This window comes from Sarcophilus harrisii, chromosome 1 (genome assembly GCF_902635505.1).
Source record: "Sarcophilus harrisii chromosome 1, mSarHar1.11, whole genome shotgun sequence".
NCBI lineage: Eukaryota > Metazoa > Chordata > Mammalia > Dasyuromorphia > Dasyuridae > Sarcophilus > Sarcophilus harrisii.
This window is the reverse complement of record NC_045426.1, coordinates 658,121,562-658,146,282: the sequence shown is the minus strand read 5'-3', so window position 1 is coordinate 658,146,282 and position 24,721 is coordinate 658,121,562. Positions and strand designations below refer to the sequence as shown.

The window sequence follows — 24,721 nt, the reverse complement described above, 5'->3', positions numbered from 1 at the left end:
TGTGTTAACAGTCTGCCTGTGTCACTTTCGGGTTTGAGTAGTTACAGCCAGATCTTGTTAGGTTCTGGTGTTTTTTTAGAGTACCCTCTGTTCTAGGCTTTAATTTCTCTGCCAGTTTGCTGCTTTGTAATCAAGGCAGAGCAGTTAGCCTATAGCAGAGTTGTCTCTATAACTTCTCTAGCCACAGAGATCACCCCCACCCCTGGTCTGCTCAGGATGCTAGTCTCTTGCTGCCTGTGCTAGTCTGTTCCTGGCCCCTCAGAACAAACCTTTCCTGGTGATCTTCCAGATTGACTTCAACTGGTAAGTTATATACTTCTGATCTTCATGAATTTAAGTAGTGAAGAGCTATTTTTGAGGCTGAATTAAATAGTTGGTTATGAGAGGAATGAGAGGAGCTTAGAAAGTCACGTGTGCCTTCTCTGCTATCTTGGCTCTGCCCCAAGTCTGCCCAACATTCTCTATTTCATTAGCATCTTACTTTATCTGAACTAACCTTAGTTTCTCAAAGAGTGTATCATCAGAGATCTGGTTCTCCCAGATCCAACTAAACAAAAAGACTTGCCCTTTAGTAACAAGCAAAGCATAGAGAAGTTCATCCTGACAGCATTGGCCATCATGTGATGATTTTTTTTTTTAACCACAGGAACTCATAATACCTGTCTGGTAAGGCATGAGGAGTTGGCACGTAGGCTTCCCATGTTGAAATCCCATGTTGAATTTACTTAATTTTTTTCTTCTATTCTTAAGGCTATATAGTATTTCAAAGTTTGTAAAGCACTTTACTATACTATATTTGATTGAATGTACAAAAATGTTAGGTAATCAGAGCAGGTATAACAAGTTCCACTGTAAAATGAAGATATTGATAGATAAAGACATTAAGTGATGTGGCCAAGGAACATAGCTCATAAGTGTTAAATTGAGAATTAAAATCTGACAATGTCATTTGATAGCTAGAAAACATCCAGAGGAAGAAGGATATATATATATAACCAGATATCATTGTGGTGGAAACTTCAAGACACAAAACCACAAGAGTAAATATCAATGTTTATTATAGTCAATAAAAGCAGAGAGAACCAGAAAAATATGAGCTGTGAGAATGATTAATAATTATTTATTAAATACTTACTATATATTAGTCATAATGCTAAGTACTAGAGGTATAAAATGAGGCAGAAGACACTCCTTTGACCTCAAGTATTAACAATCTAATGGGGAAAGCAAATATACAAATAAGTTATATACAAGATTAATAATGTTCCATAGACTAATAATTAATTAGGTAAAAAAAAAACATTAACAATGACTAATAAATCATTAACAAAGGGAAGAGTGGTTGGGGAAAGCTTTCAATAAAATTTGGGATATATTAAAAATTGGGACTTAAAGAAACAAAAGAAACCAGTAATTGGAGTTGAGCAGAGACAGTCTTTGAAACATGAGGAACAGTCTTGCTTATGGAATAGCAGAAAGGTTATTGCCAATGGAACCAAGAATATGTGCTGGAAATAAGGTATTACTACAAAAATAAAAAGTGTCTTGTATATAAAGAGAATTGAATATCATATAGTGGATTTTGTATTAGATCCTAGAGGCAATGGAGAGCCACTTGTATTCAGTGGGAGAAGAGTGACAGTGAAACCTAATACTTTAGAAGAGACCACTTTAATGGCTAAATAGTAAAAAGATTTGAGTGGGGAGAGGAATGAAGAATCTAAGATTTCTCCCTCCCAATATTTTCCCTCAAAGTACCAATGTCTCTTTTCAAAGACCCCGTGCTACACCTGTCAGATTGGCTAAGATGACAGGAAAAAATAATGATGATTGTTGAAGGGGATGCGGGAAAACTGGGTTTCATTGATACATTGTTGGTGGAGCTGTGAACAAATCCAACCATTCTGGAGAGCAATCTGGAATTATGCCCAAAAAGTTATCAAATTGTGCATACCCTTTGATCCAGCAGTGTTTCTACTGGGCTTATACCCCAAGGAGATACTAAAGAAGGGAAAGGGACCAATATGTGCCAAAATGTTTGTGGCAGCCCTGTTTGTAGTGGCTAGAAGCTGGAAACTGAGTGGATGCCCATCAATTGGAGAATGGTTGGGTAAATTGTGGTATATGAATGTTATGGAATATTATTGTTCTGTAAGAATGACCAGCAGGATGAATACAGAGAGGCTTGGAGAGAATTACATGAACTGATGCTAAGTGAAATGAGCAGAATCAAGAGATCATTATATACGTCAACAACGATACTGTATGAAGATGTAATCTGATGGAAGTGGATTTCTTTGACAAAGAGACCTAATTCAGTTTCAATTGATCAATGATGGACAGAAGCAGCTACACCCAAAGAAAAAACACTGGGAAATGAATGTAAACTGTTTACATTTTTGTTTTTCTTCTTGGGTTATTTTTACCTTCTGAATCCAATTCTCCCTGTGCAACAAGAGAACTGTTTGGATCTGCACACATACATTGTATCTAGTATATACTAGGACATATTCAACATATATAGGACTGCTTGCCATCTAGGGGAGAGGGTGGAGGGTGGGAGGGAAAAATAGGAACAGAAGTGAGTGCAAAGGATAATGTTGTAAAAAAAAATTACCCTGGCATGGATTATGTCAATAAAAAGTTACTATTAAAAAAATAAAATAAAAAGCTTTATTAAAAAAAAAAAAAGAGGGCCAAGAAAAAAAAAAAGAGAAAAAAAAAAAAAAAAAAAAAAACAAAGACCCTGTGCTAGCCTCATCTATTAGAGGAAGATATTCTGCTAATGAGTTTCCTAAGGGCATTTTTAATGTCCTTATTCCTTAGTGTATAGATGAAGGGGTTTAACATGGGTGTTATCACAGCATACATTGCTGAAGCAACTGTTTTCTTCCAGGAAGAGTGAGTAACTAAAGAACACAAATACACTCCAAGCCCTGTGCCATAGAATAAGGAAACAACAGAGAGATGAGATCCACAAGTAGAAAAGGCTTTATACTTACCTTGAGCAGATGGGACTTTCAAAATGGAAGAAAAAATCTGAGCATAAGAGAAAAGAATTCCTGTGAAGGGTATCATACCCAGCAACCCAGTAATAAAATATAACACGACATAAGTAATAAGGGTGTCAGAACAAGAGAGTTTCAGAACTTCAGCAAAATCACAAAAGAAGTGCTGAATTTCATGTTCTGCACAGAAGGAGAGTCTTGTTATCATCAGACTGAGAAGAAGGGAATTTAGAATGCTTATTATCCAGGAAAGCAGCACCAGCAGGCCACACAGCCTAGGATTCATGATAATTGTATAGCGTAGAGGGTGACAAATAGCCACAAAACGATCATAGGCCATCACAGTGAGCAGGAAATTGTCCAAAGCAGAAAAAATCATAAAGAAGTGCATCTGGACAAGACAGTCAGCATAGGGGATGGCTTTGTTTTCTGCCAAGAGGCTCACCAACATCTTGGGGACTGTGGTAGATACCATACAGAAATCCACAAAGGATAAGTTGGAAAGAAAGAAGTACATAGGGGTGTGAAGGTGAGAGTCAGAGCCAATAGTCAACATTATGAGCATGTTTCCAACTACTGTCACCAAGTACATGCCTAAAAACAGCCCAAAGAGAGGCCCCTGCTGCTCTGGTTTCTCAGAAAATCGCAGAAGGATAAATTCACTGAATTCTGTTTGGTTTTCTGGGACTATTTGGTAGATTTTTCTGCTGAGAAAGAGAAATGAGAAGGGCATAATGTAAAAATACAATTATCCTTTTATATGAAAGGGAAAAAACAAAAAATGTTGACTTAGAGCTTCTAATTTCCTTCCCTGTCTCTGCCACTTCATATCTTTTTGGGCAAATCTCCATTTCTATATGCAACCTCAATAGAAGATGAAGTCTGTGAACATAAAAATATCTGTAAATCTTTCTAGTTTATACAAAACAACCACATTTAGTAATGAATCAAAGAATCAATGACCACTGAACACTAAGATAAAGAAAGGGATGCCATTCCTCAGTTCATAAGTGGTTAAATGATACAAAAAGGCAGTTTTTCAATGAAAAATAAAAACAAATTATAATTATATGAAAAACTGCTTTAAATCATTATTGGTTATATAAATCTGAATTAAAATAGCCTTGAAAAATTATTTTACATTTATGAGATAAGCTAAAATGAGTGGAAGGGAAAATGACAAATGTTAGAGTACATGTGGAAAATTGGAAAATTAATTCATTGTTGGTGGAACCATGAACTGGCCCAACCATTTTGGAAAGCAATAAGGTATAAGGCCAAAAGAGTTATTAAACTGCCTATTTGCTTTGACCAATCTGTACTACTATCAGGTTTATTTTCAAAGATAATTGGAGAAAAAGGAAATAAATCTACATTTTCTAAAGTATTTATAACAGCTTTCTTTTTAGTGACAAAGAACTGGAAATTTGGGGCATATTTATTAGTTAGGAAATAGTTATACGATCACCATGATCTATTGCCCCTGTACAATAAGAAATGATGATTTCATTGATCTCAGAAAAACATGAATAGTCTTGCATGAAATGAAGAAAAATTAAATGAGCAGAACTAAAAGACCAGTGTATATAGTATCAACAATATTGTTTTATGAAATCTTTGAGACACTAAGTCATTTTGATTATGTTAACTACCTAGTTTAAAAACCAAAAGCACGTGAAGATACTTTTGCTCCCAGAAAAAGAACCGATTCATAAAGTATGAAGGAGTTAGACCATTGATTTTTTAACTGTAATGATAAATTCACAGAGAAATGAAAAGAATGCCATAGGATACATAGTATAAAACATGTAAAAATCCACTTTACAATATAATTGTCAAGTGGGCTTTACCTATTTCCTTGAATACCTCCGTGGAAAGAAAACCTTTTAGTTTCCTGAAGGAGCCTATTCCACTCTGGGTTTGCTCTTACTTTTGTTTCTATTGAGCAAAAATATGCCAGTTTTAAAATTCTATTGGATGCTCTCATACTACCCTTTAAGTCCTTACAAAAAGGACTTCCATGTAACATTACTTTAAAAAATGTGAAGACAATCAGCCCTTATCTCATGTTTTCTTTTCTTTAGGCCAAATAACTCGAGTTCCTTTAGCTAGTGTTCACAGGTCCTTCACTATTCCTGGCTATTTTCCTTTGCATCCTTTCCAGATTGTAAATAGTCTTTCCAAATTGTGGTACCCAGAAGTAAACACAAAATTTCAGATGAGGACTATGGATTAATCACCTCATTCTTAGTAGAAGCTATGTCTCCTTTAATATAATATATGTTTTATTTATGTTGTTTTGTCTGCCCTACTACTGTTGACTCATAGTGAATTTACTGTCTACTAGAAACTCATATCATTTTTAATTGAATTACACCCTCGTATGAGGGGAGAATCTGGCGGCTTATGTGTTTTCCTTTTTCTTATATGCTGAAGCTACACATACCTGGTAGTGGATGGAGTCAACCTGCCAGATTTTGGTGAGCCTTTGTTTCTGAAGCTCACTTGAGGAGACTCAGGACCATATATATGAAATGGCATCTCTCTGGGATCCTGTTACATCAGCTTTGAAAAAGTCTATATAACAAGAGTTAGAGTTCTGATGCATATTCTAGAACTCCTCAAAATTCTAATATTCTTGATTGTAACATCCTATTACAACTGGCCTTCTGTTCTAACTTCCTTTTCTAAGGTTTTCCAGCTTTAAAAAGAAAAAAACTCACTGTAGCTTGTGGCCCATACTAAAAATATTGTGGATGGAAGACAGATGGAAGAAATGGTCCTATTAAGTCTAGGAAGGTGTTTCTGGAGAGAATGGAGTCAGTTCTCTATCTAAGACTTAATGGTAAAGTTAACCTCAGACAATGACAGGGACATTTTACATGTTCCTTATATGAACTAGAAAAGTCAATAATATAATCTGAGTAAAAGAGGCAGAATTTCTAGAAGGCTCATCCCTCTGAGGATTCTAGAAGCATTCAGATTTGAAAAGGATCCCAAAAATTGTTTAGTCCAATCTATTCCTAAATAAGAATTTTTTCCTACATGAACCATGAAAAATGTGATGTGACTGTGAAAATCATATACTGAACTCTTTTTCCATGTTTAGGCAGGCAGTAGGCATTTATTAAAAAATGTACTCTGTGCAAGAGTTTGCTAAGTGCTAAGGATACAAAAAAAAGGTGAGGTAGGAAGGAAGAAAGATACCAGTACAAGAGCATAATGACAGAGCTTGGAGACACAGAGGCACAAATGGGAGGAGATCAAAAAACAACACACCAGAGCTCTTGCAATTTGAGGAATTCCCTAAAGGGACTCACCAAAGGCAAAAGGAGAGTGGCATGTGAGTCTAATATTTGGAGAAGGCCTTGGACATTGAGTTATGATTATGAAATCCTGAGTTAGAAGCACAGCAGATAGGGTGATGGAAGGTCATTTTACAGATGAGAAGTCATCAGCTAGCTATTATATGAAGACCTTCAATGAGCAGGAACCCAACTTCTCCTGATGGATCCCATTCCTCATTTGCAAAGCTTTATTTATTAAGAAGTTTGTTTGTTTTCTGAGATCAAATCCAAATTTGTCTTTTTGCCATGTCCTTCGTAGGCTAAGGAAAAACTAGCCCTTTAAATAACTAAAGATAGCTACCACTCCAGGAGGAGTTGGAGCAGAGAATATATCTATTGGAGGCAGATAATTTGAAGTCCAAAAGAGAGAATACCTAGAGAGATGAAGAAAATTAATATCTCAATTAGAGTTGATGGTGTGGATGGTAGTAGCAAGACTAAACTTCGTTGGAGTTGATATAAGCAAGAGAAAAGAATCACCCAGAAGGGTTGCCATTGTCCAGACTTTGCGGATTCATACTTAGATTACTCTCTTCTATGATATTTGAGTCTTTTTCACATATGTAGAATATACTGCAGGGCGACTACCCTACCTCACACTCAAACCAGCAAGTTGGGTTCCTAGAAGACAAAAAAATTATCTTTTCTCTCAAGTTTCTAGGTGGATGCTCCAAGGCATTTAGGAATGTTGCTCTCGCTCTTATAAATAAATACCTATAAACTACCACCAGTGTTATTTCTCTATTAATTTTGAGTTTATATCAAATAGATAGACTTCCCTGGTTTCTAGAAAGGGGTGTTTCCTGAGGTTGAATACTACAACCAGTTTCTATAAAATAACATGTTCCTCGAAAAAAAAAAAACCCAACAATTATCATCCAGGGAAAAGTGGAATTAAATTTAGAAAATGTATATTTAAAAGGGATAGCACAGCTTGAGTAAATCCTTTAAGGTCTTTTTATGCTCTTTATGCAACCCTCATGAAATTTCTCTAGACATGCTGTGTTTCTATTTTATTTGTAGTATCCCAGTGTTATAATAATTAGATAGATTTTCCTTCTATCTAGTTGATTTTTTTTTTTTTGCTGTTTGCATATATTATTCCTAGTTGTGGTCTCTGAGGTCAATCTAAACATGCCTAATCTTTTTTTCATGACAATCCTTCAAATACTTGAATGCATTCTCCCCCCATCATAACACACATATTTAATCTTTCTTATTGCTTGAATCCCTTCTACTCTTTTTTGACTCCTTTGTCTCTCTTATCCTATCCTGTTGGGAGCCGCAATCTCTACACTGATTGGCAAAGTCCAGCACTGAGATCAAATATGTGCAGCACTTATGCAAGAACAACATTTCCTTCTATGATTCTTATTAGTGGACTACTATTTCCTATATTATTTATATTTGGCTTCATTGGCACTAAAACATTATCTAAAAAAACCTGGTGACAAGGGGAATTTGGGCAAGTTAAATAGAAATGATTTCACATGCATATTCTGTACTAATAAAACTAATATCTCACTGATATTATATGATATATGTCATATTGATATGATATTAAATTATATATATATATATATATATATATATATATATATATATATATGATAAAGGAGAGAACACTATGGAAAGCATTGTCATTATCGGAGAGAATCCAAAGGTCCAAGAAATAATGGTGTTTACCAACTTAGACTAAGAAAAGATCAGTATACCTAGGAACCAAAAGATCGTTAAAATATAACTAGGAATTGCCCTAAATGCCTGTGTATATGGTTTCAGGTCAAGGAAGTAGAAGAATCAAACAATCCATCGAATTGACAAAGAAGACATAAGTAAACTAACAAAATTCACTGACATTTTACCTTGTATACCATTTACCTTTCATTATTGGCTTCACATAATGTAATCAATAATTAACACTTAAACATAAAAAAACTTACTCAAATATTAAATGTCAAATGTAGTAACATATAAAGATCAATAAGTCAGACACATATCTGAAAACTTAAAGAAAAGTATATGATCATAATATAGTATAAAAATAAAACCTGAAGGAGTCTGAGAGAAGTGGGAGCATCACTTCCATCAGTTCTTCACTCAAACTACTCCATGACTCCTGTCTTCCTTTGACGGCGACCCTATTCCTCCTGTTCAGCCCCCTGGATCCCCTGCAGAGTCTGGACCCCTACACTATTCCAGTCATCCCCACATCCTTAGAGGCAGACAGATGAATTCACTGACTGACAGATGATCATAGTTCTTAGTTCACAATGCAATTGCACAATATACCACAGAAAAAAATTGGTCCCAGACACTTCCTAGATAGGAGAATTCAAGAAATACTGATTATTTTTCATAAGGCAATTATTGTGGCTGAAAACTTGTTAAAATAGAGGAGTGGAGATAGGAATAGAAGGTATAAAGGAAGGATAATGGGAGAGTGGGATATAATAGAATCAGAAGAAATAAATCAGAACATCAGATATCTGGTCTTATCAGAGGGAAAGAGAAAGTGGGACAAGATGACTAAGAGATGACAAAATCAATAAAATTACATTAGGATAATAGGGAGAAGACAATAGTATATGACATATGAGTTACAGAAAACTGCTCTTTTTGTATTTAAGAATATCTGAATGTGCAATATGAACTCTTCATATTACAGTGACCTTTCATACATCATATAATAATGTTTCCAGAAGAGACAACCAGATATCTTGGCACATGGATGGAGTATACTCCAAATACTATAGAGTCTCTGCCTATTTCCTTATCATATTTTTATTCCTGATGGAATCCTAGCCCCTTCTCTGAAAGCTTTTTAAGATTTTGACTACCTTCAGATCATAACAAATGGTTTTAGGCTAGCCATCTGTTATTAGGGTAGAAAGTCCTTCCATCACCTTTAGTGATTTCACCCACACTCCCTAATCCTGTAATTTATGCCTTAAGTGATAATCTCAATTTAAATAAAAATCTTTCAGAGTCTATAGAATCACATGTCATCTACTTGTTTATGTATCATAGTACAGTGTCTTTTATTTGGGGATTAGGGGGATAATCTTTCTGTTTTTATTAGGTTTCCTATTGATGCATCTGAGACTTACCTCTGGCTATAGATTTTCCCTGGTGTTTGGATATTTGGGTGAGATGGACTGGACCGCAACAAATTCATTATTGTGACAAAAATAAAAGTTTATCTTTCTGAAAGGATTTAAGTTCATTAAAAAATTTCCACAAAGTTTACTTCATTTCACTGACAAAAAAAGAACCACAAAGCCAATAAGGAATTTTTGATTCCCATTTTATGGCTCAGGGTTCAAGAATTCAAATAATAAGATAAAGGTCTTATTGGCAAAGATGGGATCTGAACATGCCTGAAAGCATAGGACTTATCCTGTGCTCTCCTCAGATTTGATTCTGGACTTAATTCTGGGCTTTCAAGAAGATTCTGAAGTAGGTGAGATTTTCTTGCTCTGGATTTTTGATCTAAGTCATGCTGAGCTTGGGATGATCAACAGGTTGCTTCTTTTTTCCCCTTAATTCCCACTTCTTTTCTTCACTCCCTTTCCAATACTTCCTATCACCAATCACTTACTGAGCATAACCAATTGGACAGGTTTGGCTGATCTGTTGCAATGAAGGACAAGAAAGCAGACACTTTGGGTCCTAAAAAAGTGAAGAGGTTCAGGCATTTGGGCTGATATCTGTGAGTTTCAAGCAGACTCCCTCCTGGTCTGAGACAACTTGTATCTTGTCCTATGCAGGAAGCAGAAGAATATTTGAAATTTCTACTGCCTAAGAGGCTCAATTCCCCAAACTCTTCATTAGAAAAATCATATAATTGTATTTCCTGTCTCTGAACAGCTGAACTCCCTATGGGGAAGAAACCTTGGCAGAAATATTACTGACAGTGAATGCTATTTAGTATCACATATGAAATTAACAAAGCCTAGAGATCTTAATCAAAGAAGTGCTTCAAAAGATCTTCAGTCCAATTGGAATCATTTGCTTTATATTCAACAAAAAATTCACTGAATCTCAGGGTATCCAATTCGACTATATTACTATTTTAATTGCAAGAATGTTTTTGTTTCTGCTGAGTCCAAATTGGCCTCCTTGTGGATTTACTTCATTGTTCTTCATTGCATCTTCTGGGATCCAGAAAAACAAGTGCAATCCCTCTTTTGTGTTAAATCATTTCTAACTTATGAGGACATCTATCATGTCCAAGTAAAGACTTCTCTTCTCAAGGACAAATATCTAAGGCTCCTTAAATTGGGAGTCATTACCCAATTGATAAATGGTCAAAAGACATGAACTCATGTCTTTGATGAAATCAAATTCCCCAGTAGCCATATGAAATGAAAAGCTCCAAGTCATTGACAATTAGAAGATTGAAAATTGAAAGTATTCTACTTTTCAATTTTCAATAATTAGATAAGCAAGGGTTACAAAAAATAAAATGACACATGTTGGGGCTCTGTAGAGGAAAGTAATGTTAATGGAGATATGGACTGACCCAGTCACTCTGAAAAGTGTTTTAGAATTTCCCCCAAAGTCATTAAAATGTATATGCCCTTGACAAAGTGGATATACCACTTACAAGTGGTATATCATTACAAGTTCTATATCCCAAAAAGACCAATGAAAGAAAAAAAGTACCTTTATGCACAAAACACTTAATTTTTTTGTTAAGTGGTGACCACCAAAAATTAAAACGAGAAAAGGTGACGATCTGTTGAGAAATTACTGGAAATTATGGTATATGAATGTGGTGAAATATTTAGTGAATTGTACTATAAGAAATATTAAATGGAATGCTTTTAGGAAAACCTGGCAGCATTGGATGGAATGATACAAAGTGAGATCAGTAGAACCATATGAACAATCTACATCAACAGCAATATTATAATTATTTTTAAAGCCTTAGAAATTCAGTTACAATTCTCAATTCATAATTTCAATTAGAAATCCAACCATTATTCCAAAGGAGTTATGATGAAACAGGCCAGTTACCTACTGATAGAAAGGAGATAAATTCATCGCATTAAGAAATAATGTTTTTTTCCTTTTTTTTTTTTTTTGCTTAACTCTTCATCTTTGTTTTGGGATTTTGGAATGGGAGAAGATGGGTGGAAGAGAAGACAGATCTTCATTTGGAAACAATATATAATATAATGAAAAAATATAAGAAACCAGAAAAGAAGCTTTAAGAAGAAAATCTTAGAAAACATAAAAGAAAATGAGAGAGTAAAGTAAATGAGGGAAGAGTTACAAAAAGCTGGAGGTTAGAACATAGAAGTCTTTCATCTGAGATAGTTGACACTTTAGCATTTTTTACAAAACGTTCTCACTGAAAAAGAGTGGATGCTTTCATGGTCATTAGGAAAATCAACAGAGCTAGTCACTCCTGATATTTCATGTTTTGTGAAGAGCTAGTAGGCAGTTAACTGGATCAATGAATAGAGTACAAGAGATGGAGGCAAGAAGATCTGAGTTCAAATGTAGTTTCAGAAACTTAATAGCTAGCTGTGTGATACTTTACTTCTCTTTGCCTTAATCCTTTGGGGGAAAAAATGGCAAATCATGCTAGTATCTTTGCCAAAAACCCTTTGGCCTATGAACACAAATTAGGAAAAATTACATATTTAATTTCATTAAGAACTAATTGAAATTTAATATTCACTTCAATTATGAATGTTAACAGCAAACATTATTTTAAGAAGGGTTTCATGAATTTTATCAGATTGACAAAGAGATTTATGACACAGGAAAGGTTAAGAATGTCTAAGTTAGAGAGGAAAACAGAAGGTAATACACTCTGCATCCCTTTAGCTATAATTATCCTTTGATTATGTAAAGAGTATTGAAGTTGAATAAATAAATTAGCATTTCTGGTTATTTAGAGATCAGAGGAGCTTGGAAATTCTCCAGAATAAGGAAACTTTTTGTCACTGAAAGAGAAAAACATTTTTTCTCAGAGCTTTATTAAGAATAGTGAGAGCAAAAGAATCTTGTCACTTCTTCATTAGAGGATGACATTACAAATTCCCAGTAGGAGAAAGATTAGGAGAGAAAGTGGCAGAGAAGCCACTTATGTGCCATCTACTCTTCTTTTATATCTTTAATCTTTCTTTCTCTTGTGGCTATTTTTAAGAAGTAAACTTGTTCATTTCTCCCCTACCTGACAGAAACTTCCTCCTGAACTATCACCTCAAGCTAATCATTATGCACTTTCATGTATGTGAATATATAAATATATTGCATTTCCTTACCACCCATTGACTCCCTCTCCATTGCCATATAATTGACCTTTCTCTTCACAACTTTACTAATATTCTTCTCTTTAAGTTACCAAATCTGAGCTTTTGTCCTAATTAATCAGGTTTAATTTTGGCCATGTCAGCACAAACAAAAAGAAAGTTGTCCCAGCACATGGAACAAAAAGTAATGAGTCAGGAAAAAAGTTAAGATTAAAATTCAGATCAGCTGGGTTATACCAGAACCCATGAAGTCCAAAATCTCCATGCTTCAGAAAAATGATTTCAACTGTTTTTTTTTCCTTCCAGGTCATCGAAGAATTCCTGTTCACCCTCAACTCTCACATATTCTCCCCCAAAACTTTTCTTGCACTCATTCCCCAGTACATGTAGAACAGCCTGAACCTGAGCCACTCTCATGTGTGGGACAGCAATCCTCACCCAAATTAAAATCAGAGACTCCCTAGATAAAAATCAAAAAGTGTTTATTATGATCTCATGAGAAAGAGCAGTTCCTAATGACAGCAGTGTCAGTATAGGTGTGCAAAACACAAGCTGCAAAATACAGGAATATATAGACCCTAACCCTGAAGCAATACCCCTCCTTTCTTGGCCCTTCTTCCCATTGGCTGGGAGTGTGGACTCCCATTCTAAATGTGGAAATCTGTCCCAGAGGCAAATAATAGTAGCCAATAAGACATTCTTTACCATATTAGAAGTATAATGCTAATGAAAAAAGTCAAGGGAGAAGGGATGAAAGGGAAATGTATGTTTATCTAAGATAATTAAATATCTGCAGCTTTTGGCTATAGCACAACATGTTATTACAAAGTTTTAATTTATAATTTGGGTATAGGTTGAGGCCATATTCTCATAAGTGGTCTTCATTCCATTTATAATATTCAATCCCTCCACTTATTTATCAACCTTTGAAAACCAATCACACCATTCTTGATGCATTTCCTCAACCATCTTGTTCTCTGTAAAGGGCTGAAACTCTTGAGTTGATGCACTGAGGTCAGTTTGAGCACTTAAGGCTAATTACTAATTGGACAATACTCTATAAGCATATGGTTGGAAAATGGCCCTTCCCACTATCTTGTGCTGGCTCGATAATTGGTGTATACAGATAATTGTAGAAGGGACTAGGGGTGGAGTAAGACTAGCCACGGTCACTTCTGGGTGGGAGATGAAGAAGGAAGGTTGTGGAGATTCTGCTTCCATCCAATTCAATCCTACCTCTAAAGACCAAGAATAAAGACTAAGGACTTTTGCTTATCCTGACTGGCTGATTCTAAGGTATGCAGGGTGCTAACACGGTCATCACATTTGGTGCCCAATGTGTGGACTAAGGACCCTAATTTCATTAAAGAAGTCTCCGGTGACCAGGAAATAGGGTGAGGGTTTTAATAGACAAACAGGGAACTTACTTTGTTAAGGGCTAAACTAGAAACCTTTTCTAGCTAAAATGGGGCAAATATTAGGAAAAGATTCTCTCCCAGCCCCAGCCCCAGCCCCACACCCACTCCTGCCCTGAGGGGCTGCTATAGAAAGCATATTAAGTTGATCAATGGACAAGGCTTAATTGTAACTTGGTTGCAGATCACTAGACTCTTGGGTACATTAAAACACAGGACCCCCAAAACAGTCAATAACTATAGCAATCTAGTGTTTGACAAACCCAGAGACCCCAGCTTTGGGGATAAGAACTTACTGCTTGGCAAAAATTGCTGGGAAAATTGGAAACTAGTATGGCAGAAACTAGGCATCGAACCACATTTAACATTGTACACCAAGATAAGGTCAAAATGGGTTTGTGACCTAGGCATAAAGAATGAGATTATAAATAAATTAGAAGAACATAGCATAGTTTACCTCTCAGACCTGTGGAAGAGGAAGGAATTTATGACCAAAGAAGAACTAGAGATCATTACTGATCACAAAATAAAAATTTTTGATTATATCAAATTGACAAACAAAACTAATGCAGACAAGTTTAGAAGGGAAGCAATAAACTGGGAAAATATTTTTGCAGTCAAAGGTTCTGATAAAGGACTCATTTCCAAAATATATAGAGAATTGATTCTAATTTATAAAAAATCAAGCCATTCACCAGTTAATAAATGGTCAAAGGATATGAACAGAAAATTTTCAGATGATGAAATTGTAACTATTTCTAGCCATATGAAAAGATGCTCCAAGTCATTATTAATCAGAGAAATGCAAATTAAGATAATTCTGAGATACCACTAAACACCTGTCAGACTGGCTAGAATGACAGGGAAAGATAATGCAGAATGCTGGAGGGGATGTGGGAAAACAGGGATACTAATACATTGTTGGTGGAATTGTGAATTCATCCAACTCTTCTGGAGAGCAATTTGGAACTATGCTCAACAAGGTATCAAACTGTGCATACCCTTTGATCCAGCAGTATTACTATTGGGCTTATATCTCAAAGAGATCATAAAGAAGGGAAAGGGACCTGGATGTGCACAAATATTTGTGGCAGCCCTCTTTGTAATGGCCAGAAACTGGAAATTGAGTAGATGCCCATCAATTGGAGAATGGCTGAATAAATTGTGGTATATGAATATTATGGAATATTATTGTATGGTAAGAAATGACCAACAGGATGATTTCAGAAAGTCCTGGACTTACATAAAGGGATGCTGAGTGAAACAAGCAGGGCCAGGAGATCATTATATACTCCAACAACAATACTATATGATGATCAATTCTGATGGACCTGGGCATCTTCAGCAATGAGATGAACCAAATCAGTTCCAATGGAGCAGTAATGAACTGAACCAGCTACACCCAGCAAAAGAACTCTGGGAGATGACTAAGAACCATTACATTGAATTCCCAATCCCTATATTTTAGCCTGCCTGCATTTTGGATTTCCTTCACAGGCTAATTGTACAATATTTCAGAGTCTGATTCTTTTTGTACATCAAAATAACGGTTTGGTCATGTATTCTTATTCTGTATTTGATTTATACTTTAATATTTTTAACATCTACTGGTCATCCTGCCATCTGGGGGAGGGAGTTGGGGAAGAGAGGGGAAAAATTGGAACAAAAGGTTTGGCAATTGGCAATGCTGTAAAATTACCCATACATGTAACTTGTAAATAAAAAGCTATTAAAAAATAAAATAAAATAAAGTGACTTGAGAGCTCAAAGGTAAAAACAAACAAACAAACAAACAAACAAAAACACCTCCCCTTGGTTCTTAAAGGAACAAGAGATAGGGCTAGATAATTAGAAGCTGGTAGGAGATCAACTATGTGAATACTACAATGATAAATTTCCAAGGAAACATTCAATATATACAACATAATACAACTGGCTTTAAGAATCCTGCAAGTTATAGAAAAAAGAAAAATTCCGGCCAAGATGGTGGAGAGAAGGCACACAGCTGTGTAAGCTCCGCGTTTTTTCTCAGAACTTCTTCCATGACAAACCTCTGAATTAATGCTTGACTGGAAAAAAAAACCCACAAATATTTAACAAGAGAAGACATCCTTGAAATTTGCCAGGAAAGGTCGGTTTTTGCTCAAGTGTGGGGACAGTTTTAGATTGGACGCAGGCTGAGGGCAGGTAGTGGCAGCAAGAGCACGGCAGGCAGCTCACAGCCGAGCAGACCAGAGGAGGTAGGGTGTGATCTCAGCCATCTCTGTGGGGAGAGCTTTGCTACAGGATTGGATACTTTGCCCTGGCAGCAAATCAGTAGCCCAGCAGAGAAGCTGAAAACATTGGGGAGTGAAGAATACAGCCCCAAACAGCTAGATTTTCTCGGGACCTGGCCACCCCTCCTCTACAGCATCTCAGCACACTCTTAGAGTCTCAGAGCCTAGGTGCAGCACAGTCCTTCTAGTGCCTCGCTGCTGCCCCCGCAGTCTGTAGAGAAAGCTCGGTAACACCACCCAGCCCCTCCCCACAAAAAAGCAGATTCCCTTTGGGTTTTTTTTCTTTTTTTTCTTTGCTAGTTTGTCTCTGATTCTTCTCTGACAAAATGAGCAAAAAATTGAAAAGTACCTTAACCATTGACAGCTTCTATATGGATAGAGAGCAGACTCTAAACCCTGAGGAGACTAAAAACAGACTGTCTCTAGGTGAATCCCCAAAGGAGGAGATCATCTGTTCCTCAGCACAGATGAATCTCATAGAAGAAATTAAAAAGGCTCTCACAAGAGAGCTAGAAGAAAAATGGGAAAAGGAGAGGCTTGTCAAGAGAGTCTGGAGACGTCATCCCACTCATTGAAAGGCAGAGTGGATAAAGAAATCAAATCCTTGAAAAATAGGATTAGTGAACTAGAAACAGAAAATAGCTCTCTAAAAAATAAAATTGGTGAAATGGAAAAAAATTCCAAGGAACAAAACAACTCAGTTGGACAATTAGAAAAAGATATAAAAAAAAGTGAGTGAAGAAAATACTTCAATTAAAATCAGAATCTAACAAATGGAATTGAATGACTTGAGGAGACAAAAAGAGTCAATCAAGCAAAACCAAAAAAAATCAAACAATGGAAAAAAATGTGAAATACCTTCTTGGGAAAACAACAGACCTGGAAAATAGGTCTAGGTGAGACAATCTGGGAAATATTGGTCTCCCAGAAAAATATGATGAAAAAAAGAGCCTGGACACTATTTTCCAGGAGGGTAAAATAGACATTGAAAGAATTCATTGATCACCTACTGAAAGGGATCCTAAAATCAAAACACCAAGAAATATAGTGGCCAAATGCCAGAACCCTCAGACAAAGGGAAAAAATACTGCAAGCGCCTAGAAAAACCCAATTCAAATATAGAGGAGCCACAATAAGGATCACCCAGGATCTAGCAGCATCCACATTAAACAGCAACCAAAAATAATTTACCCAGCCAAAATGAGCATCTTTTTCCAGGGAAGAAGATTGACATACAACGAAATTAGTGAATTTCATCTATTTCTGATGAAAAAACCGGAACTTAACAAAAAGTTTGATCTACAAATATAGAACTCAAGAGAAACCTAAAAAGGTAAAAAGAAATCTTGGGAACTATATTTCTGCTATAAAGATGTATAAAGAATACATGTATACCTTGTTCTAGAAACTAAAGATGGAAAGGACATTGTACCAGAAAAAGGGGAAAGTGGGGGGTACTACATCTCACGAAGAGGCAAAGGAAACCTATTATATCTGAGAGAAAGAATGGAGGCGGATGAATATACTGGGTATCTTACTGCCATCAGAATTGGCTTTAAGAGAAAATTTTAGACAAATTCAATTTATGGTGAAACTTCTCCCACTTCATTGAAAAGTGAGAAGGGAAAAGTGAAAAGGGAAGGAATAAGGTAAGCAGAAGGGAATACAGAAACTGTGAGGGAAAGGAGTAAGATAGGGGGAGGAACTATAAAGTGGGGGGAGGGATACTAAAAAGGGAGGTCTGTGAGAAGCAAGTGGTGATCACAAGCTTAATACTGGGAAGGGGGAAGGGGGAAAGAAGGGAGAAAAGCAGAAATAGAGATTAACAAGATGGCAAGTAATACAGAATTGGTCATTTTAACCATAAATGTGAACGGGGTAAACTCCCCCATAAAGAGGAAACAGTTAGCAGAATGGATTAAAAGCCATGATCCTACAATATGTTGTTTACAGGAAACACACCTGAAGCAGGGAGATACATACAGAGTAAAGGTAAAAGGTTGGAGCAAAATCTACTATGCTTCAGGTGAAGTCAAAAAAGCAGGGGTAGTCATCCTGATCTCAGATCAAGCAAAAGCAAAAATTGATCTGATTAAAAGAGATAAGGAAGGGCACTATATCTTGTTGAAGGGTAGCATAGATAATGAAGCAATATCAATATTAAACATATATGCACCAAGTGGTGTAGCATCTAAATTCTTAAAAGAGAAATTAAGAGAGATGCAAGAAGAAATAGATAGCAAAACTATAATAGTGGGAGATCTCAACCCTGCACTCTCAGAATTAGATAAATCAAACCACAAAATAAATAAGAAAGAAGTCAAAGAGGTAAATAGAATACTAGAAAAGTTAGATATGATAGATCTCTAGAGAAAATGAAATGGAGACAGAAAGGAGCACACTTTCTTTTCAGCAATTCATGAAACCTATACAAAAATTGACCATATATTAGGACATAAAAACCTCAAACTCAAATACAGTAAGGCAGAAATAGGAAATGCATCCTTTTCAGACCACAATGCAATGAAAATTACATTCAACAAAGAGCTAGGAGAAAGTAGACCAAAAAATAATTAGAAACTAAATAATCTCATACTAAAGAATGATTGGGTCAAACAGCAAATCATAGACAATAATTAATAATTTCACCCAAGAAAATGACAATAATGAGACATCATACCAAGATGTGTGGAATGCAGCCAAAGTGGTAATAAGGGGAAACTTCATATCTCTAGAGGCATACTTGCATAAAATAGAGAAAGAGAAGGTCAATGAATTGGGCTTGCAACTAAAAATGCTAGAAAAGGAACAAATTAAAAACCCCCAGTCAGACACTAAACTTGAAATTCTAAAAATAAAAGGAGAGATTAATAAAATTGAAATTAAAAAAAAAAACATTTGAATTGGTTAATAAAACAAAGAGTTGGTTCTATGAAAAAACCAACAAAATAGACAAACCCTTAGTAAATCTGATTTAAAAAAGGAAAGAGGAAAATCAAATTGTTAGTCTTAAAAATGAAAAGGGAGAACTTGCCACTAACGAAGAGGAAATTAGAGCAATAATTAGGAGTTACTTTGCCCAACTTTATGCCAATAAATTCGACAACTTAAATGAAATGGGAGAATACCTTAAAAAATATAGCTTGCGCAGATTAAGAGAGGAAGAAATAAATATCCTAAACAGCCCCAATTTAGAAAAAGAAATAGAACAAGCTATTAATCAACTCCCTAAGAAAAAATCCCCAGGACCAGATGGATTTACATGTGAATTCTACCAAACATTTAAAGAACAATTAACTCCAATGCTATATAAACTATTTGAAAAAATAGAGATTGAAGGAGTCCTACCAAACTCCTTTTATGACACAGACATGGTACTGATACCTAAACCAGGTAGACTGAAAAGAGAGAAAGAAAATTATAGACCAATCTCCTTAATGAATATTGATGCTAAAATCTTAAATAAAATATTAGCAAAAAGATTACAGAAAATCATCCCCAGGATAATACACTATGACCAAGGAGGATTTATACCAGGAATGCAGGGCTGGTTCAATATTAGGAAAACTATTAGCATAATCGACTATATCAATAACCAAACTAACAAAAAACATGTGATCATCTCAATAGATGCAGAAAAAACATTTGATAAAATCCAACATCCATTCCTAATAAAAACACTTGAGAGTATAGGAATAAATGGACTTTTCCTTAAAATAGTCAGGAGCATATATTTAAAACTGTCAGTAAGCATCATATGCAATGGGGAAAAACTGGAACCTTTCCTAGTAAGGTCTGGAGTGAAGCAAGGTTGCCCACTATCACCATTATTATGCAATATTGTATTAGAAACACTAGCCTTGGCAATAAGAGTCAAGAAAGAGATTAAAGGAATTAGAGTAGGCAATGAGGAAACCAAACTATCACTCTTTGCAGATGATATGATGGTATACTTAAAGAATCTCTGAGATTCTACTAAAAAGCTATTAGAAATAATTCATAACTTTAGCAAAATTGCAGGATACAAAATAAATCCTTATAAATCCTCAGCATTTTTATACAGCACCAACAAAATCCAACAGCAAGAGATACAAAGAGAAATTCCATTCAAAATAACTGATAACAGCATAAATTATTTGGGAATCTATCTACCAAAGGAAAGTCAGGAATTATTTGAACAAAATTACAAAAAACTTTCCATATAAATAAAGTCAGACTTAAATAACTGGAAAAATATTAAGTGCTCTTGGATAGGCCAAGCGAATATATTAAGATGACAATACTCCCTAATCTACTTATTTAGTGCTATACCAATCAGACTTCCAAGAAAACATTTTAATGATCTAGAAAAAGTAACAACAAAATTCATATGGAATAATAAAAGGTCGAGAATCTCAAGGGAATTAATGAAAAAAAAATCAAATGAAGGTGGCCTAGCTGTACCTGATCTAAAACTATATTATAAAGCAGCAGTCACCAAAACCATTTGGTATTGACTAAGAAATAGATTAGTTGAACAGGTTAGGTTCACAAGACAGAATAGTCAACTATAGCAATCTAGTGTTTGACAAATCCAAAGATCCTAACTTTTGGGATAAGAATGCATTATTTGACAAAAACTGCTGGAATAACTGGAAATTAGTATGGCAGAAATTAGGCATTAACCCACACTTAACACTATATACCAAGATAAGATCAAAATGGGTCCATGATTTAGGCATAAAGAATGAGATTATAAATAAATTAGAGGAACATAGGATAGTTTATCTCTCAGACTTGTGGAGGAGGAAGAAATTTGTGACTAAAGATGAACTAGAGACCATTACTGATCACAAAATAGAAAATTTTGATTACATCAAATTAAAAAGCCTTTGTACAAACAAAACTAATGCAAACAAGATTAGAAGGAAAGCAACAAACTGGGAAAACATCTTCACAATGAAAGGTTCTGATAAAGGCCTCATTTTCAAAATATATAGAGAATTGACTCTAATTTATAAGAAATCAAGCCATTCTCCAATTGATAAATGGCCAAAGGATATGAACCAACAATTTTCAGATGATGAAATTGAAACTATTTCCCCTCATATGAGTGTTCCATATCACTATTGATCAGAGAAATGCAAATTAAGACAACTCTGAGATACCACTACACAGCTGTCAGATTGGCTAAGATGACAGGAAAAAATAATGATAAATGTTGGAGGGGATGCAGGAAAACTGGGACACTGATGCATTGTTGGTGGAGGTGTGAACGAATCCAACCATTCTGGAGAGCAATCTGGAATTATGCCCAAAAAGTTATCAAACTGTGCATACCTTTTGATACAGCAGTGCTATTATTGGGCTTATACCCCAAAGAGATACTAAAGAAGGGAAAGTGACCTGTATATGCCAAAATGTTTGTGGCAGCCCTGTTTGTAGTGGCAAAAAACTGGAAAATGAATGGATGCCCATCAATTGGAGAATGGTTGGGTAAATTGTGGTATATGTGGTGTATGAAATGTGGTTGGGTATATGTGGTATATGTGGTTATGGAATATTATTGTTCTGTAAGAAATGACCAGCAGGATGAATACAGAGAGGCTTGGAGAGACTTGCATGAACTAATGCTAACTGAAATGATCAGAACCAGGCGATCATTATATACTTCAACAATGAACTGTATGAAGATGTATTCTGATGGAAGTGGATTTCTTTGAGAAAGAGACCTAACTCAGTTTCAATTGGTCAATGATGGACAGAAGCAGGTACACCCAAAGAAAGAACACTGGAAAATGTATGTAAACTGTTTGCATTTTTGTTTTTCTTCCTGGGTTATTTCTACCTTCTAAATCCAATTCTCCCTGTGCAACAAGAGAACGGTTCGGTTCTGCAAACATATATTGTATCTAGGATATACTGTGACATATTTAACATATATAGGCGTGCTTGCCATCTAGGGGAGGGGATGGAGGGAGAGAGGGGAAAAATCGGAACAGAAATGAGTGCAAGGGATAATGTTGTAAAAAATTACCCTGGCATGGTTCTGTCAATAAAAAATTATTATAATAAAAAAAAAAAAAAAGAAAAAAATTCTAAGAAAAGGCAGATGAAGAAGTGTGAGGAAAAACAGGAAGACAATGAACAGACTAATGTCTATATCACCAGAGGGCATGGGGAGTTAAGTGAGGATGAAGGGTGTGGTGAATGGTGTGATGAAAGGCATAGTGATTCTAGCTCTCACAAGGCAGCTTCAACCCCCCCTAAATTAGAACTGGTTCTTGACCCTCCCCCATCAACTCCACCTTCCAGGATGGAGGGAGGAGGAGTAGTGGGAGGGTCAGTGACACCACTAGCACCTCCCCCCCAGGAACCACCCCCTCCTATGAGTAGATTGTAAAAGGCAGTACTTAAGGCCACAGAGGAAGGGAAGGATATGGTTGATTTGAAACTAGAAAAATTCATCCTGTGATTCAACAGTTTAACTCTTCAGGTCAAAAAAGTAGAAGATACACTCCTTTTGATATAGAAATCTTCAAAGACCTGAAAAAGACTTGCATTCTTTATGGAGCTGCATCAGCTTATGTTAAGATGTTATTACAGAATTTGGCTTATGAAGTCTTAACTCCTAGGGACTGGAAATCTATAGCAAGGACATGCTCACTATCTATATAAATGGCATGCCATTAAAAGGATTGGTAGACACTGGTGCATTAGAAGTGCCAGCTGGCCCACTCACTGGCCAAAGATTAAGGCAGACACCTACATGTCTGGTGTAGGAGGATCAATAGCAGCAGAAGTTAGTGCTGCCCCTATGAGATGGACATTTGAAAATGAAACAGGAGTTTTTACTTCTTTTGTGGTTGGAAAAATCCCCATCAATCTGTGGGGAAGAGACATTTTACAGCAGATAGGATTACAATTAAGTACTGCAGCTTTTTAGGCAGGGCTGCTGTTGAAGGCCTGCCAGCACTCTCACCTGTTCCTATTCAGTGGAAAACTGATAGACCAGTGTGGGTAGAACAGTGGCCCTTAACAAGAGATAAAATTCAGAATTCAGGCCTTAGTAGATATAGTGCAAGAGCAACTTGACCAAGGGCACTTACAACCTTCTCTAAGTCCTTGGAATTCTCCAGTATTTATTATAAAAAAGAAATCTGGAAAATGGAGGATGTTAACGGATTTAAGAAAGTAAATGAACAGATGGAAACTGTGGGAATTCTTCAGCCTGGACTTCCATCTCCTACTCAGTTGCCTAGAGAATGACCTCTTTGCATTATAGACATCAAGGATTGTTTCTATTCTATCCCTCTAGATAAGGAGGATATGAAAAGATTTGCCTTTTCAGTGCCCAGTGTTAATTTAGCTGAGCCTTATAAAAGATATGAATGGACAGTTTTGCCACAGGAAATGAAAAATAGCCCTACTATGTGTCAAATGTATGTTGCTGCTGCTCTTACTCTAGTAAGAAAAACATTTTCAAAAGTTATGTTATTACATTATGTTGGAATCCTTACAAAGTGTTAATTCATTAGAGTTGATAGAGACAATAATTATCTAATTTAGCATGGCTCAGTATGACTGAGCTGATCCTACAAGGAGATGTTATGGGCCAGAACTTGAAACAAGGTATTAAGTGAAATTGAGGAGACAATGTTTAAATCTAGTTTAGCATTGATTTAATCATACAACAAATAATGGTTTCCCAATGATATAATAATTGTTGTGTACTCAGTGAACAGCATATAAGCAAGAAGCTCTCAGGGCCAAAGGGCACTCTGGGATATACAGAAGCCCACAAGCCCATTCTCGGAGGCGAAGTCAGATTTATTCCATCTTCCACCATTGTGCTGGCTGGAGGCTGAAAAAAGCAGACACAAAAGACAAGCTGCAAGAGCTCTTGGAACCAAGCAGAAAGATAGGCCTCTAAGAAAGCTAACTGGGCCCAAGGAAAGAGATAAGAAATAAATGTTTGGATTTTATCTGCTGGCTATATTTGGAGTGATTATTACTCTGAACTGAAACTTAAGACTGCCTCCAGAAAATCTCCCCAAGAAACCTGCTCCTACAGAGAACCATCTTCTATTATATAAAAGAAGAGAACACTACATTTTGGTGCCCAACGTGGGGCTGACAGGATCCTGATTTCCAGTGAAAAAGTCTCCTCAACCCAGAAATTAGGGTGAGTACAACAAAGAAATTTTGTTAAAAGAGTTAAAGTAGAATTTCAGCTAAGACGGGACAGATGTTTAGAAAACAGCCTTCTGTTTCTGTTCAAGGAAAACGTTTAGAGAGCATTCTCAAGGTTATGGAAAGCCAAGGTTTGATTATAATTTTGGAGCAGATCACTGAACTTTTAGAAACTGTAAAGCATATATGTCCTTGGTTCTCTATGGAAAAAGAATTGGATCTAGATGAGTGGAA

At 35.9% G+C, this 24,721-nt stretch overlaps 1 protein-coding gene across 1 annotated transcript; it reads right to left on the bottom strand.

Annotated features, from left to right (window-relative positions):
• Positions 1-2,757: 2,757 nt before the first annotated feature.
• LOC100917406 (olfactory receptor 7D4-like) lies at positions 2,758-3,600 on the bottom strand. Its single transcript, XM_031948021.1, has 2 exons — positions 3,249-3,600; positions 2,758-2,963 (listed from the first exon to the last, which is right to left on the bottom strand). Exons 1-2 carry the CDS (start codon positions 3,598-3,600, stop codon positions 2,758-2,760), a joined length of 558 nt encoding a protein of 185 aa, XP_031803881.1.
• Between the last annotated feature and the right edge of the window lie 21,121 nt (positions 3,601-24,721).

Coding starts and splice junctions, on each gene's coding strand:
- LOC100917406 (XM_031948021.1), bottom strand. CDS start 3,600: ATGTACTTGGTGACAGTAGTTGGAAACATGCTCATAATGTTGACTATT. Junction 2,964..3,248: donor GGTGCTGCTTTCCTGGATAA/TAAGCATTCTAA, acceptor GATCTCATCTCT/CTGTTGTTTCCTTATTCTAT.